The following is a 22,460-nucleotide window of genomic DNA, read 5'->3' on the forward strand; positions in this document are numbered from 1 at the left end:
AAGACGGTTCGTTTCGGGTTATGACGTTTAATGAAATTGAGAAAGAAAAGATTGATAATTTAAATTGATTAAACGCTGAAAAAAAAGGTAAATGTTAGAAGTTTGGCTTCTTCTAATTTTGATACTTAAAAAAAATGGGAAGCTAAATTAACTAGTTACTGTTATCTTATTGCATTTGTTGTAAACTTTGCTATGTTTGTTATTTGAGAACAATTAAAAATAAATCCAATTAGGAAAAGCTATTTTTGTGTGCAAAGCCAGATGTATTCGAGAATAACATTTGTGAATGGTGTAAGTAAAAAGATCGATTAATTTAAATATTGCTACATCACAAAGTGATTAAAAAAAATATTTAAATTTTAAGGGCTTTCTGAAACAGTACAGTGAAAGAAAAATAAGGCAATACGTCCGATTCAAATGCGGTTAAAGACAATCTTATGTGAAATCGGGTGGGCTTCCTGATTAAACATAGTTTCACAATCACGTGAAAAAAGGGGGCTCACCTTAAAATGTTTCTTCAAAACCATATTTTTGTGCCTTTTCAAATTTTAAGATAATTTGAAAGTTTTTAAAATATTTCTATTTTGGTAATGTAGAGAAAATCATTTCTTCCAGAGGTTGCATCTCAGCAACCATTGGTTGCTTATCTTCAATGACTAAGAAAAAAAATTATGAAAAATTTTATAATATTGTCAGAGATGGTGAAGCTTGATCATGACTTCTACTGGAAAAAAGTTTTTAATAAAAAATCAGTTTTTAGTGGCTTTTACTTGAATGTGGTGCACAATATTGAAATTTATGTCGATTTTTTTCCACAGTTTTCCAATATCATAGTTTTTTTTTGTTAAAATGGGCAACACTGTTGAGTGGCATCGACATCAAATTAGCAACAAATTTTTTTCGTTCTTTCTGGGATCCAAAATTTGAGAGCGATTTTTTCAGCCCCCATTTGGCTTTTTTTGTAATTTGATTTTTAAATTTTTTTTCAATTAGATTTAAAAACCAACTCAGTAGGGTTGAAATTGAGAATATAATCTAAAACATTCCTTGTGTCTTTTGACAGGTGCAAGAAAGCACCATACCTTGTTCGGGAAAGCTTATTCGCAATTTCAACCCTATTTAGTTGGTTTTTAAATCTAATTAAAAATAAATATTATTAAAAATCATAATTAAAAAAAAGGTTTTACCCATACAAACCCCATACTAAAATCAATTTGCTTTGCGCCAGTCGGTGGCTAAAACAGTCTCTCCAAAATTTTGGCAGGTTATTTAGGACCACAGAAAGAATCAATCAGATATGTTATATTATTCCATTGCTCAAAAGGGGACATTTTTGGTCTTATAAAATATATCCAAAAACGGAGAATTTCTAAAAGTTTATAAATATCTGACGTATTTTTTATGGTGTGAAAAGTCAAATTAAAATTTTATGAGACTGTAATTTTGAAGATGCTAACTTGATCTGACAATCCGTTCTCAAGATACAGATTGTTGAAAATTTTAACAGTCTTTCTGTATGGACAGCTGCGAAGATTTTATGGAGACTTGTATGAACAAACTAATGTTGCAAAATTGCAAAATATCTTCTTTGGTCATAGGAAAAGTACACACTTAAAAAAATATAAACATTAAATTTCCAATAAATTATGTTATTCTTCGGAGAGTTTCTCTTCAGTTTATTCAAAAATAATACAGCAATTCCCCACGAAAACAGCATGGAAAAAAACAAAAGTCCTCGGATCAGGCTCAAAATTTTTCTGAAGGTTGTTTGGCCATTAGGGTGACCTACGCCGTGTTAGGGTGGTCTGAAAAATGGCCATTTTCGTCGATTTTCGCAAAAACCACTTTTTTCGAAAAATCATAACTCCTCGCCATTTCAACCGATTTCAATTGTCTTATACGCAAATGAAAGGTGATAAGTCGGCCTTTCAAAGAAAAATAGTAAGAAGTTTCAAAAATCTAGCCTAACTTATGAAAAGGGCGTATGAAACTTTAAAATGCCGTTTTGACGGTGTCTGGACCAAAGAGCCTATGTCTGGAAATATTTTTATTGCATTCCCCGGACATTTTTACATAACATACTAAAAAATGGGAGGAGTTCATTAACAGGATTCCGAGATATGATTTTTTGAAAATAAAATCCGTGTTTTTTGACGCGCCGCGCGCAAAAACCGGAGAATGACGAAATTGGCAAAAAATCAACTTTTTTCACTAAAACTGCGATAACTTTAAAATTTCAGCGATGACCTATAGATGTCTGGGTACCAAAAGTTGCGTCTCTTAATTACGAAAATTTTGGTACCCAAACATCTATAGGTCATCGCTGAAATTTTAAAGTTATCGCAGTTTTAGTGAAAAAAGTTGATTTTTTGCCAATTTCGTCATTCTCCGGTTTTTGCGCGCGGCGCGTCAAAAAACACGGATTTTATTTTCAAAAAATCATATCTCGGAATCCTGTTAATGAACTCCTCAAATTTTGTAGTATGTTATGTAAAAATGTCCGTGGAATCCGATAAAAATATTTCCAGATATAGGCTCTTTGGTCCAGACACCGTCCAAACGGCATTTTAAAGTTTCTTAAGCCCTTTTCATATGTTAGACTAGATTTTTGAAACTTCTTACTATTTTTCTTTGAAAGGTCAACTTATCACCTGGGTGCTGAATAGTGGTTCGCAAAACCGCATCAAATTTGAACTGTCAAAGTGGAACCAATTTACTGTTCGCCAAAAGTAGAGAGTATTGTATTGTATTGTTTTTTTTTGCAAGAATGACAAATTTTGGCTTTTGAGAACCTGGGGTTGAAGGCAAGAGACCTTAAGAAAGTTGAAGGCGAGATCGATTTTTTTATAATTATGAATGGAAGTTGTTTTTGGAGTCGATGCGGTTTTATCCATCCAGAAGCTGTATCTATTGTTTGATTTCGTTTGAAAACCTGGTTTAGTGAAAATTCTTTCTGTTTGTTGGATCAGCTTCGCTAGAATTAGCGATGTTTTTTTTTGCTGGATCAGGAAGAGCTGCCGGAATCCAAAATCAGCCAGGGAATTTATTTGTGACATCGCAGAATTACACTCTCGCCGCAGATCTTCGTCACCCGTAGAAAAGAAAAATCTCTTCTAACCACGACGCAACAATTTTCCACCAAAAAATGTCAAAAACAATACAAAATAAAACACATATACTACTGATTATAAAACAGCTCATTTACCAGTAAGAAAAAAGTCATGCTTGTGCTTTAACATCCTCCTTCTTTGTAGATGTAAACAAAGTGGGATCATTCGAAAATCACGTTACGCATTCTCTCTATTCACCACCCAGCTTATCACCTTTCATTTGCGTATAAGACAATTGAAATCGGTTAAAATGGCGAGGAGTTATGATTTTTCGAAAAAAGTGGTTTTTGCGAAAATCGACGAAAATGGCAATTTTTCAGACCGCCCTAACACGGCGTAGGTCACCCTAATGGCCAAACAAAAAAAATACGGGTCTAATTATTTCGGCCAGGGAACCCCCAGAAAAATTCCCGATCCGAGGACTTTTGTTTTTTTCCATGCTGTTTTCGTGGGGAATTGCTAAATAATTATTGGATTCTAAATAACAATTAGATCAATATTAATGTTTTGAACTACATATCCAGTTAAAAAAATTCAAATCGATCACTTTACCTACCAAACAAATTGATGTATATTTTTTTTTAAATTTTTGGTAAAAATGGGATAAAATTTTTGTTTTGGAATGGATTCACCATTAGAGACGTAGCTGGTTTGATGGAAAAAGGCCGAAAGTTTTTTCAATCTTGTGGTCAAAAAGGGAACTGTTTTGAAAATTTTGCTTTTTTCTTTTGTTTCTGTTACGATATTTAGCAATCAAAGTAATATAACTATAATCTTAATTGCACTTTTTCCAAATATAAATTAAACCCAGGTAAATTTTATACAATCCAATTCAAGTCTCCAAAGTTTCATTACTCATCCTTAACCTTCTAAATGTGCTCATAATTGGATGAGAAAGCAAACGACAAATGACCTGTGTAGCTGTTGTGATTTATGAGCTAAATCCTTCGCGCTATCTTTTTTCTCATCAACAGAAGCAAAAAAAAAAAAATCAAAAAATGAAGACGAAAACAACAACAAATCTAGAAGAAGTGCATGAGAAAATAAAAGCTAAATTTCCTCCGAATGAGACACTACACACAGAAGGCTGAGAAAAAGGAAATCTAGCGTAAAATTATCTTACAAAACTCGCCGTCATCAACGCCGACGCTGAATCTTCGCTGCGTGACAACGTGAGGCTTGGGAAGGGAGGCTGCCCGAATTTGGGGGTGGCGGGTGGATTTGGACAAGTTTTGTTTGTTTATTTTTTTTTTTGAGGGGTTGTTGAGGTTGGTTAAGGATATAGAAGCACAAAAGAGAGAGATAGAGAAAATGAAAAGTCAGCTGTTAGTAGAATACCCGGTCTGGGTGGCACAGGCTTGGCCAAATTGGGTGGTATTTTTCACTCTAGTAGGGTGGGCTGGAATTTTTATTTACATTTTGTTTTGTACGAGTCAAGAAACATCGGTAAAGGGTATTATCCCCAGGGCGATTTATGAATATTAGTCGAGCTGGTTGTGCTTGCATACGAATTGAGTACACCTGGCTACGCAGATTTAGCACCCTGAAATGTGGCCATTACTCACTGTCTCACATGCTGATATTATTTTATCACATATAGCTCTTGAGGGCGAAGCACACTGGAGGAATTTGAGGTCAAAATGGTCAAAATTAGTGTTTGATTAAGAATTTACGAAATTGAAAATTCTGTCCAAATTTTCCTCAAATTTCTCCACCTGTGCCCCACTGTTATGGTTTCATTTACTACAAGCAATATGTGGGCAATCCTTTTTTTTGTTGCATCTCTCTCTCTCTCACCTGGTCGTTCGGCGTCGCTGCCGCCGGAGTTTTTGTCGCCATTTTCGCGGCCACTGCCGGCGCCCTGGGACTGTGACGACGCGTGCTGTTTGTGGCGGCGGCGCTGCGAGTGCCGCCGCGACGACCCCGGGATGTGGACGCCAACGAAGACGGTGTGCGCGCGGTGACCTGGAAAAACGGCAGAGGGAAAATCAGCAACGTGTTCGATTTATTACGAGTTTTTTTTTTGGGTGGATTTTGTCCGGAAAAGTGCAACTGCATGGAAAATGCAGCGGTGGGGTGACATGTCATCGATAATGAAAAACGACGGCAGTTACGTGTTGAACGTGGCTCAGGGCGAATAAAAATATCAATTTTAGTTGAACGACCAAGCGTCTCCACCAAAAAGCTTGAATGAAATCCATCAAATGGAGACGCATGGTAGTTTACAGTATGATCAAAATTTAATTAAACATTGTAAAGTCAGACAACAAGGAAAAACAATGTGCGAATATGCAATTACTGTGATACCTATAGGGAGAATTTAACTCGATTTCCCGATTGAATTTCCAGTAATTGCAGGGTGTTGATGCAGCTTCAATTTACGGACCATTAAGGGGGAAGCTCCTGAGGGCTTCCCGTGGGAACGTTGCTCCAATTAACAACTATCCCTCTCCAGCGTCTGAGGCAATATTACACAGCACAACTCAGATATCTCTATAAAGTGTGGCGAGGTGCTTGAACGAGGGCTTATCGTTCGCGAACCAGGATTGCAATCTCGCTGCACAGCTCGTGGCTATGACTGATTAATGTATGTGTACACGTGAAGTTCACCTCAATCATATTTCCCCCGACTTGATTGTTTGTTTTTATCACTGATCAAACAGCTGAACTGTTTCTTGCGCTATAGCTGGCTGCAGCTGATAGTGTCGTGTTTACAGGATGTACTACATGACACGAGAATCCCTGAAATCTCTGGCGAGACCGGTTCAAGTGCTCTCTCTCTCTTTCAGTCGATTGTAATCCACAGGATTAGTTGTCAATTGGATGGAACTGAAAGTGTCACGCTTAACCAATAATCGTTTTCAAGCTAGACATGCGGATTTGTTTAATGATTGGTTCAACGATTCATTTGCTAAATTTGTTGATAGGGATAAATATTTACGTTTTTTCTGAATCGACTCTCAAAAATTTACATCGGCGATGGCTGGTAGATACCCCTCAGCGTATCATGCACCAAACTACAACAAATTGCGCTCCAATCACGAGGTAAAACAAACAAATTAAATTAATCAAATTACTGACAGCACCCCCTCAGGGGTGTACTCCCCAGATTGTTCACCAAGTTTTGAATTGTTTTAAAATAGCAGTCAAACCCGTCGTATCACACGATACCCCAGCGTGAGCAAAATCGGCATTCCATGCCGCCGGAACCAGTTTAAGTGGTGCAACTTGATTGCATATGATTTTAGTTGATTAAATTTTACGATTGCGCACTTGCTTGCGACTTGATACTCTATAGCCGAGCCCCGAGCTTCCGACACGACTGCTCTCGTGGGTGGCGGCAATAAATCAATTGATTAGTTCTGGGGCCATCATCATTATTGCATTGTACACATCAAAGTAAAATAAATAAATGGTTGCGGTGCGAGTGAGTTTTTTACTGCCCATGGTCCGTTGAGTGGCACGGAATCACGCCAACCTGCATCAAGCCCTGAGGCGTCAGGTATGATGGAGTTTTTCAAGGAGATTTTTTTGTAAGATTTTTTAAATCAAAACTTTAAAAAGTTTGAACTCTGTCACACCTGTTTACAATCAAAACCTCTGGTAGTCGAGGATGGTTGGATTTTTATGATAGTGATAGCCTCTACACAGCAGCCCTTATTTGACGAGGGTTGTAATCGATACGTGCTTTCAGCGCGCGCCTTGGCGGAAATGGAACTCGGCCGAGAAACGATGACATTTCCCCTGGCGGCGCCCCCAGGCTCTTAGGGAGAGGAAGCAACCATTGTAAAGGATTTTATTGCAGTTGAATCGGGTGGCACTTGATTTTATCTTGTTTTGATGGGGCTAAACGAGATCGGATCTATAGTTTGCACACCAGTAGCGAGTGTTTGCTGAGTTTGGAGTATGTGATCTAACAAATCAGTTGATTTTTTTTCGATTTAGATGAAAATTAGATATTTTAATTTTAGACTCATGTTAATTATCAAAGTTTTTATCATCTTTCATGCAATTTGTTTTTCTAAGAAAAAAGAACCTTACCAAATAATCATTTTAGAAAATCCGAATTGCCGGATAGGTAATATTACCCATTAACCGCGTGAAAACTTTTGCAAAAGAGGGAGCATTTTCTGAAATTTTTAAAACAGGGTTCACGTGGTTTATGGTTGGTCCCTTAGATGAGAATGGCATGGAACGCCATCTTTAGAATTTTAACACATCTAAATTCATTTGGCAGTGTTGCCGTTTATTAGAATTATTTTTTTTTGAAACGTTGAAAAAGGTTGAAAAAATGCCTTTTTGCAATTTTGCTGTGAAACTGTCAAGGAAAAATAATACCTATCTAAAGTTCTACTTTTCAGAACTGTAGTGGGTGTTGTTTTGAATTGTGAATTTACTAAACACATGAATGTTTGACATAAAATTCCATTCTAGGAGCGTTTTTGCAAAAAAATGTTGTAAGCAACTCGTTGCAAAACTTGAATTTTTCGGTAAACCTCGTTGGTTAAATGTACAGTCATCCCTCATATTCGGAACGGTTTACAGATCTGCCAATGTTCAACAAATCATAGAAAATCGATAATTGAACATAATGATTTGCTTTTTCCATCATGTGAAAGCTTTTCTTGCGATCTTCCGATTGATGTATAGACTTGCTGTACATTTTTACGTTTTATATCAAGTTTTTAATGAAAAACATTGACCCTTGAAATCCACAAATTCGGAACACTTTTTCCTTACGATGTAAACAAACTTTTTTTTTGTCTCCAGGAGTACATATTTGTGTGTGTGTGTGTTCTGTGTGTGTTCAACCAATCCAATATCCGTAGGCCGGCTACGAAATTATGGGAAAGTATAATTTGTATCAGTCTTGAGTATGCTGATACAGCTTATCGCAGTCCCGGACATTAGGTGGTGTTAGCCCTCGCGCTGCTTCCAATGACCCGTTTCAGAATGACAGAGCTCCTTGCGGTCCAATTCCGAGGTCATTGGGCATTGTCTGGCCCCGCCCAAACATAGACCAAGAACTAGAAGAGTCCTCAACTTATCTTTAGACTTCCAATCTCATAAGGCTAACATGAGATCAGCGCGTATTTAATGGTTAATCAGTAGGCAAAATGTCACAGTTTCAGTTTGTATAGATCTCACCAAGTTTCTGGAACTTCCGGTAGCCCTTTTTATCGGTTGCTTCAAAGCATCCGAACGTTTTTCAGTCGCAGGGGTCCAGACGTCCAGCTGCGGGTCCTCAATCACGGAAAGTTTGATCTTCCTCATGCCGATCCAATACATATCCTGGCGAGCGTCTTGTGAAGATTTTCCTTAGCAGCCATGAACACGATCCTGCGGTTTCATCTTCAACAGGAAATCGGGATATACGAAAACCCCCGAAAAGACCGGTGAGCTCTTATGTTTGTTCACTCTTTAACACGATACAAGCTCACAAAAGTTCAAATAACTCTTTGATTAATATAATAAATTTTGACCGAAACATTTTCACATAACAAAACTTCGCGTAAAAAAAAAAATCATTCCGCAACACTGTATCGAAACTATCAGGCACTCATATTTGACGTGGAAATGTGACTTCCGTGAGAGCCCCGCTGACGTTTGAAAGAGTGGCGGGCTGCGCAAACCAAAGCAAAACAACAACAAATATGAAGAAGAAATTCACAAATTTAAATTATAAAGTTATTGCAAAAAGCTATTATTTGCACTGAATTTCACTGAATTCCTAATCTTGGTGCCTTTTTTGACTACTACACGCCAGCGGATGCTTTGAAAGCTGTAAAAAATACACCGAAAAACGTTTAAAATCGCAGACCGATCGAACGCGCTTCTTTCTCGTTTCACAGACAAGCCTCGAGATTCCTTGTCTCCAGGAGTACATATTTTTTACAAAAAAAATACTTCACATTCTGAGACCAATAAAACTCAGGCTTAGTGATGTTTTAAACATGGTCTGATAACTTTTGTGAAAATATCAATTAAATACAGGTATTCCACAATTGTGGGAGGCACAATAACATCCCACAGTTATGGAACAGGCAATTTGGAGGCACTGTTTTGCTGCTCAGGATAAGGGGGGGGGGGGGGTTTGATTTTGGATATCATCGTCTGGAAATTTGAACGAAATTGATAATAATTGTTCTTCGGGTACTGATTTCCAATAATTTGATAGGATTCTTTGGTCATAAAGAAAGTACCCTAAACCTGGTTGACATGGGATAGGCCACACAAGTTCCAAGAACCATTTTTGGAAAATGTTTTTTTCAATAGTGCTTTAAAAATAGTTGCGTTTGAAGTTTGTATTTAGAATTTTTTGGTGACTTTAATATTCATAGTTTTTCTGGGTGAAATCTGATTTAAAGCGTGCAAATTTTATTGTTTACGTCAAATGTGCCATTACTTCATTGCTGCCATTATTAAGTTAAGGTGAAGCCGTCCATCAACGCTCCATATCTCTCTAATTTTTACTAATTTCTGCACCAAAATGAATCAGCGTGCCTCTAATGTTGGCAGGTCAGAACTTTGACATTCAATTAAAGCTAATTAAAAGCGTTGTCAACTGAAATCGAGTAATAAATAGCTCAATAAGAAGTGAGCAAGCAAGTTTCTATCAAAAGTTTTGCAAAATTAGTTGTTTAAATAGTGAAAATCAGCAAATTGGATGGAGTTAGGAGCGAGTGCTAAACCTGCCAAACATACGAGAATTTCACCTAGTTGTACCCTTCTTGAAGGTGCTGAAGATTTTTTTGTTCTTATTCAAACGTGTCTCAATTTTTTTTTTATAATTTTGTGATGCAATCATTAAACTTCTGGTTGACAATCATTGATTTATTATTAAAAAATATTATTAATGATGATGTTGATAAATTTACAAAGAATAAGAAAATCGTTACTAGAAGTATCAGCATGTTTTAGGGCACTATTCTTAAAAACATCGAAAGAAAACTTATGTCAATAATGGAAGCCGTCACCATAACTAAGTTATTAGCTTTTTTTTAACAAAATATACCTAACTTTGGGTAAAATTGAAAAAAAAGTTAGGATTTCACCAAACATTCTTTAAAACTAGTTTTGGATATAAAAATATCGAATTATATTTCATTGTGAACAAAGTACGAAGCACGAATAAAATGTTTTTATATTTTATATAAAATGTGTGCTGCTGGAAATGAGAAGAAGATTGAGATTTTTTTGAATTGTCTCAAAACACATACATTTTAGTAACTAATTTTACTTCTCACAGTGGGCAAACATTCCATATTATTCCCATTTTAAATGTTAGTCATAATTCCAAAATCTTAAAAAAATATTCATAAGATCATAACATTACACAAATGTTTGAATTTTTAACAACGAAAATTGAAATGTGAAATTGTGATTTGAAATGTGTTTGGATGTTTTTTTGGATGTTTGGATGACATTTAAAAAACTTAAATGTTCTTGTTTCTTTTTCTTTTATTCGCTGTATTTCATTAACCAGAGGTCCAATTTTCAATGTCTCAATATTTTCAGGAATGGATTTCGAAAAAAATATTTTCAGGACACTATTTGAAAAAAAAAAAAAACGAAAAAATGACTTGAAAACGATGCATTTTATAAAAAAATCCAGATTTTTTTTTTGGCTTTAACTTTGTTTCGTTATTCAATCATAGCTCGGTGGCTGTTTTTTCCATACTTCTCTATGACTCAAAAGTATTGGTTTACCCCCTTAAAATATAAAAAAAATAAAAAAAAATACGGATATTTGGAAATTGATTTCTTTGTAAACAAATGTTACTTTAAATATTGGCATTTTTTCCCGTTTACCTTTTTTCTGAATAGTCCTCATCAATACATAAAACTTTGCCCAAGACATCGATCATTCATCAGAAAATTCCTTTAAATGTCACAGTTTTTCGAACATTTACGTACCATTTTTTCTGGACAGTTTTCAAAATTGTATGGAGTTTTTTATGGTACAAAAAGTTTGAACCAAATATACATAAAATCCATTTCCGGTTTTGGAGAAGAATTGCTCAACTACAATTTTGCCGAAGATGCACAAATCGATCAAACTGAACTGTTCACTTACCTTCATAATCTTGATCTACTGGGAATGTTCGATTCTTAAGCCGGGGATCTATGGGTGCCTCATCGTCGTTGACTGTGCCGTGATCCATTTTCCAAGGCCTGAAACAGAAGGAGAAAAAGATAATTACTTTCATGTTCGTAAACGATTGTTGCACGTGCCTTTATATCCTTTTCACTGGCGGTGTTTAAATCTGATAAAAAAAAAATGATCACTTAACGAGCCATTACCTCCACCTATTAAACTTTGATTAAGGATGGCTCCTCTTCGTAGCTACTGACCTACATTAAACCCCCTTTCGAGGGAAATGCAACCCGTCTTCAGAAGACACTCCGTGTAAGCCCAACCAACCCTGAAATGAGCCAGCTTTAAACGGAACTCGAACGACCGTGCTCGAACCAAAGTCAGGCCAAGTACACATTTACCCTGCTACTGAATAATAGTTGCGGAGCAGAATGCCACTATTAATTGCGGACGTCCCCGCCTTTATGGCGATACTCCTACGCCCTTCCAGGCGCAGTGTGGTGCATCATCCACGACAACCCCCAACCCCCAAAACCCCCCGCATGATAAAGTTATCATTTTATCATAATGACTGTCATTGTTTCAGGCCACCTTCTACTACTACGTGGAGGAAATTGGGGTTGGGAGATCCATTAGAGGTGGTGTGTCGCGCAAGTGGCGATAATAGTTCCCATTCTGCGTTTTCCCTCCGTGCTTCTTTTTTTTCCCAAGCTCCTCAACTAGATGTGGAAAATGCATTCGCGAATCGAACCTGGTGCAGATCGTCGCCGAGATAGAGATTTTCCGTGTGACATTTTCTATAACCTTCCCCCCCCTGGGAGGGTTCCGCAGCCGGATCGCACTGGGAAATCAGCAATAACTAACAATATTCGCAGTGGCGTAGTGACTTAAATTTGCCCGCTAAATTCTATCGCTTAATCTTGCGATTTGACTAACGTGGTGACAGTGCAGGGTCCGTCCGCCCGCATAAAGATTTCTGATGAACTTACAGTAAATTTTAACGTTACAAAACGATAAAATATATTGTCATTTTGACAGTGTTTTAACAGTAGACAGAATCGTTTTTTAAGATAATTTGCGTCGTATTTTGGGATTTTACCATAAAAAAGGGGGGTTGTTATGCACCGGTACCATAAAAATTTCGAAATTTTTCCATACATTTTTTTTCCAAATACGACGCTTTTTACTGTTAATCTAATGTTGCATTTTTCTTCCAAAAACTCGTCCTGACTATAGAAAACATCATACATTAATAATAAAAACAGCAAGCATTACAATGCATTCCACAGTCAATTTACAGTTCTTCATGGTTTTTTCGCTACCAAAATGTACTGTAAAAACTATATCCGTACATTGAATTAAATAATAACTACAGTAAGTTTTATCGTTTATTTATTGTTTTTTTCTCCACAAAACTGTATGGTAAAAAATATAAATGGACATTGAAGTTAATGTTGTTGTTGTTAATTACTTTATTTCCGGCAGCTTTAACCTTTCGGTCATTCGCTGCCCATTGAAGTTAATGGTTAATACAATTAATTAATGAGTATTTTTATCGTTATTATTTGTATTTTTTTCACTTTATTTAGCACTTTTTTAGCGTCGTTTTCTTTTGAGATTCCGCTTCAATCAGCCAAGCAAACAGTTACTGTTTGGCGTTGTCCGGAATGTCGGTAGCCGGTGCAGGATTCACTGCTTCGTACTTGGGATGGACATTCGCGTAATCGAGAAGCACAATCCTCAGTGAAATAAGCCCCTGTTGAAGAGAAAAGACTAAATTAGACAAAAGGAAAATAATAAATAATGTTGCAAAACTACGTGGTGATTACTGCACTCGATCGTCAAATTTCGATCGTAATTTCTCGACTCACGATCGAGATTCATCGATACAGAGCGGATTCGAAAAAAAAGGAACTAAATTCGAAATTGATTCGCTAATAGGAACGAATAACAGCTGCCAAAAACATGAAACCACATGCTCAGAAATCTTCGAACAATGGGGTTGAAATGTCAACAACAACAAGTTTGACAATAGGGTCCTAAAGCCATATGCCAATTTTTATGTACAACGGTAAAAGCCCGTTTTTTTCGAACCAATTTTGAACTTAGAAAAAAAATGCAACAGACAGGTTTTTAATCGTGTTTTTTACCGTTGTCCATACAAATTTACATAGGACTTTAGGACCCTATTGGTTTTGACGTTAGAGTGCTTTTTTAATTCAAATATGTTCGATTTAACTAATCCGCTCTTTGGTAAGATTTCGATCTACCATCGCCAAATTACAATCGAAAGTTTATTACACCGACCAACAAAATTTCTCCGCAGGCTCAACTCGAGGGGAAGCAAGAACTTTGGGGTTCCCAGAAGCACGTGCACTTTGAATTTTTACAAAAATGATAGAGAGAGAGTAGTTCAAAAATATGTATGGGGTGGCACGTCAGTTCGTCAGTGAATGAACTTACAATTTGGATTTTCTGGAATCATTACAACGTACAAACCTAATGGCACATGTCAGGCCGACGTTTGGCGAAAAAGTGTCCATCCCCGCCAAACTTTTCATCGACATCACCGAGTCACGACGTTTTAGCAAGTTTCTAGCAGAGTTCTTACAGAGCTGGATATTTTTACAGCATTCTAGCAAAAATGTTCTAACGTTCTAGCAGGATTGGCAGAACCAGCTCTGCTAGAAGAATATTTAGTGACTGGGATGACGCGAGAAAATTTACCGATGAAAAAAAAAAAAAATGAGACGAAGTGAGGGAGAAGAGGTTTTGACATTTTTATGCCCGCATCTGGCCTGCCGCCTATTTCGTCGGTCGTTTCCAACGACCGAGTCCAGTTTGGATATGATCGTACAATACTTTTGAGAAACTATAATTGAACGTCAAAGACTCGTTCGAAATAGAAACAACATCGATCAAAAATCAAATGAGTTTTTGAACGTTAGCTTCTCAAGCCGTACCTCTGCCCAGATGAAAGTTTCCAAGGTAAACATTTCACTTCATACCCCAATACTCACACGTAGTTGCTGAACTCCTTGTTACCATTCCTGAGTCGTACTAGATCCGTCACTCGGTGGATCTATCCAGCGGTCCAGCCTACACCGAGAACGCAGTCACTCCTTGCCAGCGCTTCCACACATACTTTCGGCGCGCCACGGCGGTCCGGGATGTGTGCAGCAGCAGCCGGTCCACCGTGGAAAAGTGTCCCTGTATAGAAAAGAACAAAAAAATGGTTATGGAAAATTCCTGCCGCTGTTATGATATGAGATTCCGCCTTCCAAAAATTACGCCAACTTTCAATTACTCACCTAAAAATATTGTTGCTTCACAGCGGCAACACCTACCTCGCCAACCCCGAACCTTTCCGATTCGGTCTTCCGGCGGAACTGTCCAACCAGCACCGCGATCGGGGCCATTATTAGCACCGCGAACACGCACAAATGCACACACGACTTTACGCGGAAATTTCCTCTCGAAACGCGCGACACGAACAGGATCAATCATGCGCGAATGAAAAATAATGACAGCTCGCTCGAACCATGGTGCGTTCGTTTCAGGTGCGTCGCACAGATTTAGTGTAATGGTGCGCTCTTTAAAAGAAGGTCGCACGGGTTCAGTGTTAATGTGAGTTTGCGTTCAAAAATGTTAAAATGTTAAAATGTTAACATGTTAAAATGTTAAAATGTTAAAATGTTAAAATGTTAAAATGTTAAAATGTTTAAATGTTTAAATGTTTAAATGTTTAAATGTTTAAATGTTTAAATGTTTAAATGTTTAAATGTTTAAATGTTTAAATGTTTAAATGTTTAAATGTTTAAATGTTTAAATGTTTAAATGTTTAAATGTTTAAATGTTTAAATGTTTAAATGTTTAAATGTTTAAATGTTTAAATGTTTAAATGTTTAAATGTTTAAATGTTTAAATGTTTAAACGTTTAAATGTTTAAATGTTTAAATGTTTAAATGTTTAAATGTTTTAATATTTTAATATTTTAATTTTTTAATTTTTCAATATTTTAATATTAAACAAAACACTTGATCAACATATCCTAATTTCCTATTTTGTGTTTGTAAAAGTTTGAGTATTGTAAATGTTTACTGTTATTAATTTTTTTTAAAATACATCATGAGAAAACCAATATAAAAACCATGCAATTTTCTGTAACCATACGCTTTACGGTAGCTTATTTGTTATAACTTTATGAGACTTCCAATAACAAAACCTTTCAATTAGTTGTAACCATGAATTTTATAGTAGCTTCATCGTCATTCCAATAAAGTTCGAAAACGTCAACAATAAATTTACCATAAATATCATAATATGCATTGTAATTGCATGGTTTTAACAGTGCAAATCATCATATAATTTTATGCGGGCGTCCTCCAAACCAGGAAGAGTGGAACTCAATTTATGAGATATTTGCAATGCAAATATTTTACACGAGATTCCAGGGGGTGGACATTTCCACGTGCAAAAGTTTTAAGTCTACGAAAACGGGAAATGGTCCATCTTGGCATCTTTGTGGAGGGGAATGAATATAATTGCTTTGTTGTTTTCTAAAGACTGGCTGGCGATTTGCATAGATTTATCTTCGTCTTTGTCGATGTAATTCGAATCAAGTGGCGGAAATTGATGAGGTCAATTTGAGGAGACGGGTTTGAAACTTGAATTTTATTCGCAACGATTTTTGAAACCTTACTAATTTTTCGAAAAATCGAAATATAGGTCGCAATTTTTTTTTTTCGATCGGTGAAACAATCAATATGAAACTTTTTTGAAATGTTAGTCTTGATTTAAAAAAAAAATGTTTTCGAAAAGATTGGAAAATTTTACGAATTTTTCATATTTTAACATTGAAAATCGGACCATTAGTTGCTGAGATAACATGAAAACGGTGCACTTTATTAAAACTTCACTTAAGTACTTTTTGATTTCAAGTTCAGTTTTAGAAGTTGAAAAATGTTTGCGACCAATGTTTTAAAATAATCAGTTCAGATTCAAAAATTCATAACTCGGTCAATTTTTTTTTGCCGATTCTGGAAATTTCTGAAAAGGGCAATTCTCTGAAATTTCGGTCATTCGATGTTTTTTTGGTATTTTTTAATCCGGCTGAATTTTTTTTGGTGTCTTCAGTATGCCCAAAGAAGCCATTTTGCATCATTATTTCGTTCATATAATTTTCCATACAAATTTGGCAGCTGTCCATACAAAAATGATATGTGGAAATTCAAAAATCTGTATCTTTTGAAGGAATTTTTTGATCGATTTGGTGTCTTCGGCAAAGTTGTAGGTATGGATATGGACTACACTGATAAAAAATGATACACGGTAAAAAAAAATTGGTGATTTTTAATTTCACACTATTTTTATTTTTTGATATGTTTTAGAGGACATCAAATGCCAACTTTTCAGAAATTTCCAGAATGGGCAAAACATCTTTGACCGAGTTAAGATTTTTTGAATCAATAAAGATTTTTTCAAAAACATCGAAATATTGGTCAAAACATCAAAACAAAAACATCGAAAAAAATTTCAACTTCATTTTTTGATGTAAAATCGAATTTGCAATCAAAAAGTACTTTAGGGAATTTTTGATAAAGTGCACCGTTTTCAAGTTATAGCCGTTTTCAGGTAACTTTTTTGAAAATAGTCGCAGTTTTTTTATTTTTTAGAATTAGTGCCCATGTTTGGGGCAAAAAAGGAAAAAATTGAAATAACGAGCCATGGTTTCAACATTTTAATGAAAAAAGTGTTTTAAAATGCATTATACACCTGTCCAGTTGTTTGATTGGTTTCCAAAATATCTAAGTATTGACGAAAATTTTATTTTTCGCGAAAAATTTTATTTTTGCTGTGCTGTACATTGGAATTTCGTAAAAATTCAAAACATTTTCAAACATGCCCAAACATGCTAAATATGATTATCAATGCAGAACAATGCATTTTAGATTGTTTTCCGTTGATTAGACTTCTATTTTCATGAAAGTTTTGAAGTTTTTGGGATTTTTTTGCCCCCTGATTTTTCAGACCAATTTTCAAGGAGGGGGTGACATAAACTTTGAAAAATAAAAACAGGAAAAAAAGAAAATCAAACAGGTAGCTTCAATTTTAACAGATTCTACATTTTCAGTAAAGTTTGTAAATCCGTTGACACGAAATTATTAAAAAAATGTTTTATTTTTATTTTTTAACATATTTCAAAGTTTTATAAAATCATGAAAACTAAGGCTTTCACCAATATTTGATGTTGTTGAAAATCGTGGGATTATAAAAAACGACGATTTAACTTGTTACATTTGACTTTGTCAAAATTTTGAAAAAATCATATATTTTTTGGGGTCGAAGTTGGCTGTGTGTGTTTAAAACAAGTGTGTTTAAAACAAGTATCTTCTTATTTTATGCCGAAATAAGTATGCAGTAATTTTTGTTATGCCTTAAACTATGTTTTAGCGAAATTTACTTCAACTTAAAACGAATGAATCCATCTGATGGTAAAAAATGTGAAACAACAAGCAAAAAATTAAATATTACCTAGAAAAAAAGAAAGGAAAATTAGAAATGACTGGATTTCAGCTAAAAACTACAAAAAACATACAAAATAAATGAATATTAAAATATCAAACATTAATGAAGAAAACTCAAAACAAGAGGAGTGAAGTTTTTGGTACGCCAAAAAATGACCTGATCAAGAAAAATATAATTACGAAAAAAGGGCAACAGACGCCCAAATGCAAGCATAAGCATCTGGTTGAATGAATAAAACATTATTCCTATGAGATAACAAATTTCACGACATTAATTAGCCGCAAGGTCAAGTGAAAGGCTTCTAGACTAACGTGTTACTTAATTATCAGAATTAGTTCATCTGAGGCATGTACTTGTGTTAATCGCACAATTTAGAACAAATTGTCTTAAATTGTGCGTGATGTGCTTAATCATCTTATGTAAGCAACACTCCCCTGCTTCTTCTATTCAAATGTAGTGCGATGTTGTTTGCCCTGTCACGTGTGTGATTATCAAATCGAGCAAAAGATCTTTACTAATCGTTATAATTACATACTTTACTGAGTTTTCGTCCTCCATTGCTGACGCGTCGTCGTCGACACTTGAGACTTCCAGGCCAAGCCCAGATCTGATTAGGAAATCCACTTGAACGAATTCCCGTCCGTCCGTCGTTTCGACCACCCCGCTCAACGTCACCACGGGTTTCAGTCGTTAATCACTCCATGATGGTCCGAGCCGGCGATAGTGACGGTTGATAGGGCCGGATGCTGTGAGTGTTTTCTGTTTGTCGATGTTTTGTTTGTGGCTCTCCGGCAGCGACTAAACAAACATCTCGCCACCAGCAGCCGGTGGTAATTATAGCGCGCGCGGACGGTAGCGCGATTGTCTCTGTGTCGAGGTTCCGAGAAAATTTTTGCGGCACTTTAAACCAGGAGGGAGTTGCGGAAAATTAGCCACGTGTCACAGCTCGCTTATCAAAACTGTTAATGCAATTTTAGAGGTTCCGGGCAATCGCGAGAGAGATTCTATCGAGCGTAATTAGCAGTTATTCTTCCTGTCATAACAAGGCTGCTGCTGTTGGTTGAGATTAGTTTGATATGGCAGAGCTGTACTGCACTTGACCGGAGTCGATTGTTAGTAAATTTTAATCATGGCCACTGATAATGAGGCAGTTGTTTACAAACAGTTAATGTGAAATTCACGAAATGACGCCTAAAATTAACTTTGCCACTTTCGCGATTCATCTGCTTTTCAGAAGATTAGACGTTCTAACGTCCAGCTAAACAGAAGGTCATATGTTCAGAAGTTCTGCTTGTTTAACTATTTAAATGTTCAGTTGCTCAGAATATGTTAAGAAATTCAGCAATTCAGAAGATCAAAAGTTCGGAAATTTAACTAAACTGAAGTTCACTGATTTTATTTCTATTTTGAAGTTCAGATGTACAGAAGTTCAGCTCTCCTAAAGATCACACGTTCATGTTTAGAAGTGCAGATGTTCAGCTATTTCGAAGATCAGATGTTTGGAAATTTATATCTTCAGAAGTTTAACTATTTTAAAGTGCAGTTGTAGGTAAGTTCAACATTCAGCTGTTCAGCTATTCAGATGTTCAGATGTTCAAAGAGTTTTGCTACTTAGAGCCATAGTAAAACATGTCTGGGAATGGCGACAGATTTGATGGCATAGGTATAAAATATGTTGTTTTACATCTTTTACATACTGGTGAAATGTTTATCAGTTTCTGTTGAATTTCAGAATTTTACAAAAAGAGGCAATGTTCAAACATACAAATTTTCAACCTTTCAAAACTCTACTTTTTTACTGTGAGGTTAAACTTATAAGTGACATTTCGCCAAAACTCGTTTTCCGAATTGACATTTCACTGAAGACCGTTTCATCAAATGACACGTTTTGCCGAAGGTCTTTTCACCGAATGGACATTTCGCCACATGAGCAGTTCTCTCAGATTTCGGTCATTCAATTTTTTTGTATTTTTTAATCCGACTGAAACCCACCTTTGGTAAGCCCAAAGAAGCCATTTTGCATCATTAGTTTGTCCATACAAATTTGGCTGCTGTCCATACAAAAATGGGGTCTCGTGGCGCAGGGGTAGCGGCTTCGGCTGCCGATCCCGATGATGCTATGAGACGCGGGTTCGATTCCCGCCTTATCCACTGAGCTTCTATCGGATGGTGAAGTAAAACGTCGGTCCCGGTTTCTCCTGTCTCGTCAGAGGCGCTGGAGCAGAAATCCCACGTTAGAGGAAGGCCATGCCCCGGGGGGCGTAGTGCCAATAGTTTCGTTTTCCATACAAAAATGACGCTAGGAGGGGCAGCGAATGACCGAAAGGTTAAAGCTGCCGGAAATAAAGTAATTAACAACAACAACATACAAAAATGATGCATGAAAATTAAAAAATCTGTATCCTTTGAAGGATTTTTTTGATCAAATTGGTAGGTATAGATATGGACTACACTGGAAAAAAAGATACACGGTAAAAAATGGTGATTTTTTATTTAACTTTTTGTCACTAAAACTTGACTTTCAAAAAAAAATACAATTTTTAATTTTTTTATTTTTTTATTGGTTTTGAGGACATAAAATGCCAACTTTTCAAAAATTTCCAGGTTGTGCAAAAAATCTTTGACCGAGTTATGATTTTTTTAATCAGTACTGATTTTTTCAGATTTTTTCAAAAAATAGAAATATCGGTCGCAAAAAAATTTCAACTTCATTTTTCAATGTAAAATCGAATTTGCAATAAAAAAATACTCTAGTGAAATTTTGATAAAGTGCACCGTTTTCAAGTTGAAGCAATTTTTAAATAACTTTTTTGAAAACAGTCGCAGTTTTTGATTATTTTAAATTAGTGAACATGTTTGCCCACCTTTGAAAAAAAATATTTTTGAAAAGCTGAGAAAATTCTCTATATTTTGCGATTTCGAACTTTGTTAATACGACCCTTAGTTGCTGAGATATTGCCATGCAAATTGATGTTTTCTAAGTCTCACTCAAACAACCCACCGTTTTCTAATGTCGATATCTCAGCAAGTAATGGTCCGATTTACAATGTTGAAATATGAAACATTCGTGAAATTTTCCGATCTTTTCGAAAAAAAAAATTTCAATTTTTTAAACCAAGACTAAGATTTTAAAAGGGCGTAATATTGAATATTTAGCCCTTTTGAAATGTTAGTCTTGATTAAAAAAAATTGTTTTCGAAAAGATTGGAAAATTTCACGAATGTTTCATATTTTAAAAATTAAAAATAAGGTTTTTTTGCACATCAAGTTCAAAAAATCACCAAAATTTTTTTAACCTTGTATCCTTTTTTCAGTGTAGTCTATATCCATCCCTACAACTTTGCCGAAGACACCAAATCGATCAAAAAATTCCTTCAAAAGATACAGATTTTTGAATTTTCATACATCATTTTTGTATGGACAGCTGCCAAATTTGTATAAAAAATTATATGGACAAACTGATGATGCAAAATGGCTTCTTTGGGCATACCGAAGGCACCAAAAAAGTTTCATTCAGATTAAAAAAATACAAGAAGAATTGCTCTGTACAGTACTTACAGCAAAAAGAAGAAACTTTTTCATAAAAATCTCTTGTGAGTTCTGATTTTTTTTAAAGAAAATCCAAAAATGATTACTAAGTTTTTCTCATGATTTTTAAAGCAAGGTAAAGTTTAAATATCTTGCTGCCAAAACGTCAATCAGCGAAACGTTCTATTCGGCGATATGACCTTGAGCGAAATGTCCATTCGGTGAAACGACTTTCGGCGAAATGTAGCTCAGCACTACAGAAATTTATGTGATCAGAAATTCAGAACTTCTGCTTATGATCACTTTCACCGTTGTTCACGTGGACAGTTCTTCAGATCGCAACTAGTTTTTCAGCAATTCAATTATTTCAGTTATCACTTTTCACTTTTTATTTCAATAAATCGCTCATTTCCATCAGCACAATTGACCATTCGCGGACATTTTGTCACGTGTCCTCTAAGTCCATTCAATACCGGCACCACTTTGTGTTAGTAATTTCCATAGTTGCTCAATTTAAGCCTGTGACCATGCAAAGTACGCAAGAACAAAAAAAAAAACCTCAAGCACATGTCAACTAAATTACAGCTTATCGACCTGTTGGTTTGCATCACTCCAAATTGTCGTCACTTTTTTTCCAGTTCCCGTTCTTCACAACACAATTGCATCCATTTTTTATATTTTGTCAACAACTGCCCATTTGTGTGGTAGTGGTGATGATGGCCGCCGTGATTAGAGGGACGCACCGCCCGTCATTTGTGGTTCAATGGGCAATTCTGGCCGCGCACAGCCATCAACTCCGCACAAAACAGTCTGATTTACATAGGAAGCGCGACTGTTAGCGGGATTGGAAGGTTGATTTGCCGATTTTTTTTTTTGCATAACCAGACCAGATTGTCATAACGAAACATGATGAGTTCTGCTGGAGGTTTCGAGTGGGCAAAAATACACTTCTTTTTTTATAGGTTTTAGATGAATTCGACTGGCAAGGACAGCAGCGCCGAACCACGCATCTTCCGACGAAACGTTTAACGACTTTTGAATTTAACAAATTTGAAAAATTATACACACATTGATTTTATGACTCTTTTATCGCACCGGTACACATGTAGGTTGAGTTAGGATAGCTTCTTTTAAATTAGTCCCAAGTCACGACCTTCCAGCTTCGATCGGCAATTTTCATTAAGCCACTCAAAATT

The 22,460-nt window shown here is 35.9% G+C and overlaps 1 protein-coding gene and 1 long non-coding RNA gene across 17 annotated transcripts in view; both read right to left on the minus strand.

The window, feature by feature from the left end:
- LOC120423992 (electrogenic sodium bicarbonate cotransporter 1) overlaps positions 1–22,460 on the minus strand; it is an 86,325-nt gene that overhangs the window by 23,101 nt on the left and 40,764 nt on the right. For 10 of the 16 annotated variants that reach the window (XR_005606299.2, XM_039587992.1, XM_052708980.1 and 7 more), the window contains 3 exons: positions 11,188–11,285; positions 4,908–5,075; positions 4,234–4,302 (listed from right to left, as the gene is read on the minus strand). Coding sequence is in view for 15 of the 16 variants with exons in the window: in XM_052708980.1 (XP_052564940.1) it covers positions 4,234–4,302; positions 4,908–5,075; positions 11,188–11,285 (335 nt within the window). In the remaining variant the exon portion in view is untranslated. Of the gene's footprint in view, positions 1–4,233; positions 4,303–4,907; positions 5,076–11,187; positions 11,286–18,271; positions 18,760–22,460 lie in introns of those variants that run through there. The other 6 variants (XM_039587993.2, XM_039587994.2, XM_039588001.2 and 3 more) reach the window with 2 other exon arrangements.
- On the minus strand, positions 12,726–14,850 carry LOC120423994 (uncharacterized). The gene is made up of 3 exons (XR_005606300.1): positions 14,520–14,850; positions 14,229–14,418; positions 12,726–12,964 (listed from the first exon to the last, which is right to left on the minus strand). It is a non-coding gene; the product is annotated as an uncharacterized LOC120423994 (long non-coding RNA).

The sequence above is a fragment of the Culex pipiens genome, chromosome 2, assembly GCF_016801865.2.
Source record: "Culex pipiens pallens isolate TS chromosome 2, TS_CPP_V2, whole genome shotgun sequence".
In the NCBI taxonomy this organism is placed as follows: Eukaryota; Metazoa; Arthropoda; class Insecta; order Diptera; family Culicidae; genus Culex; species Culex pipiens.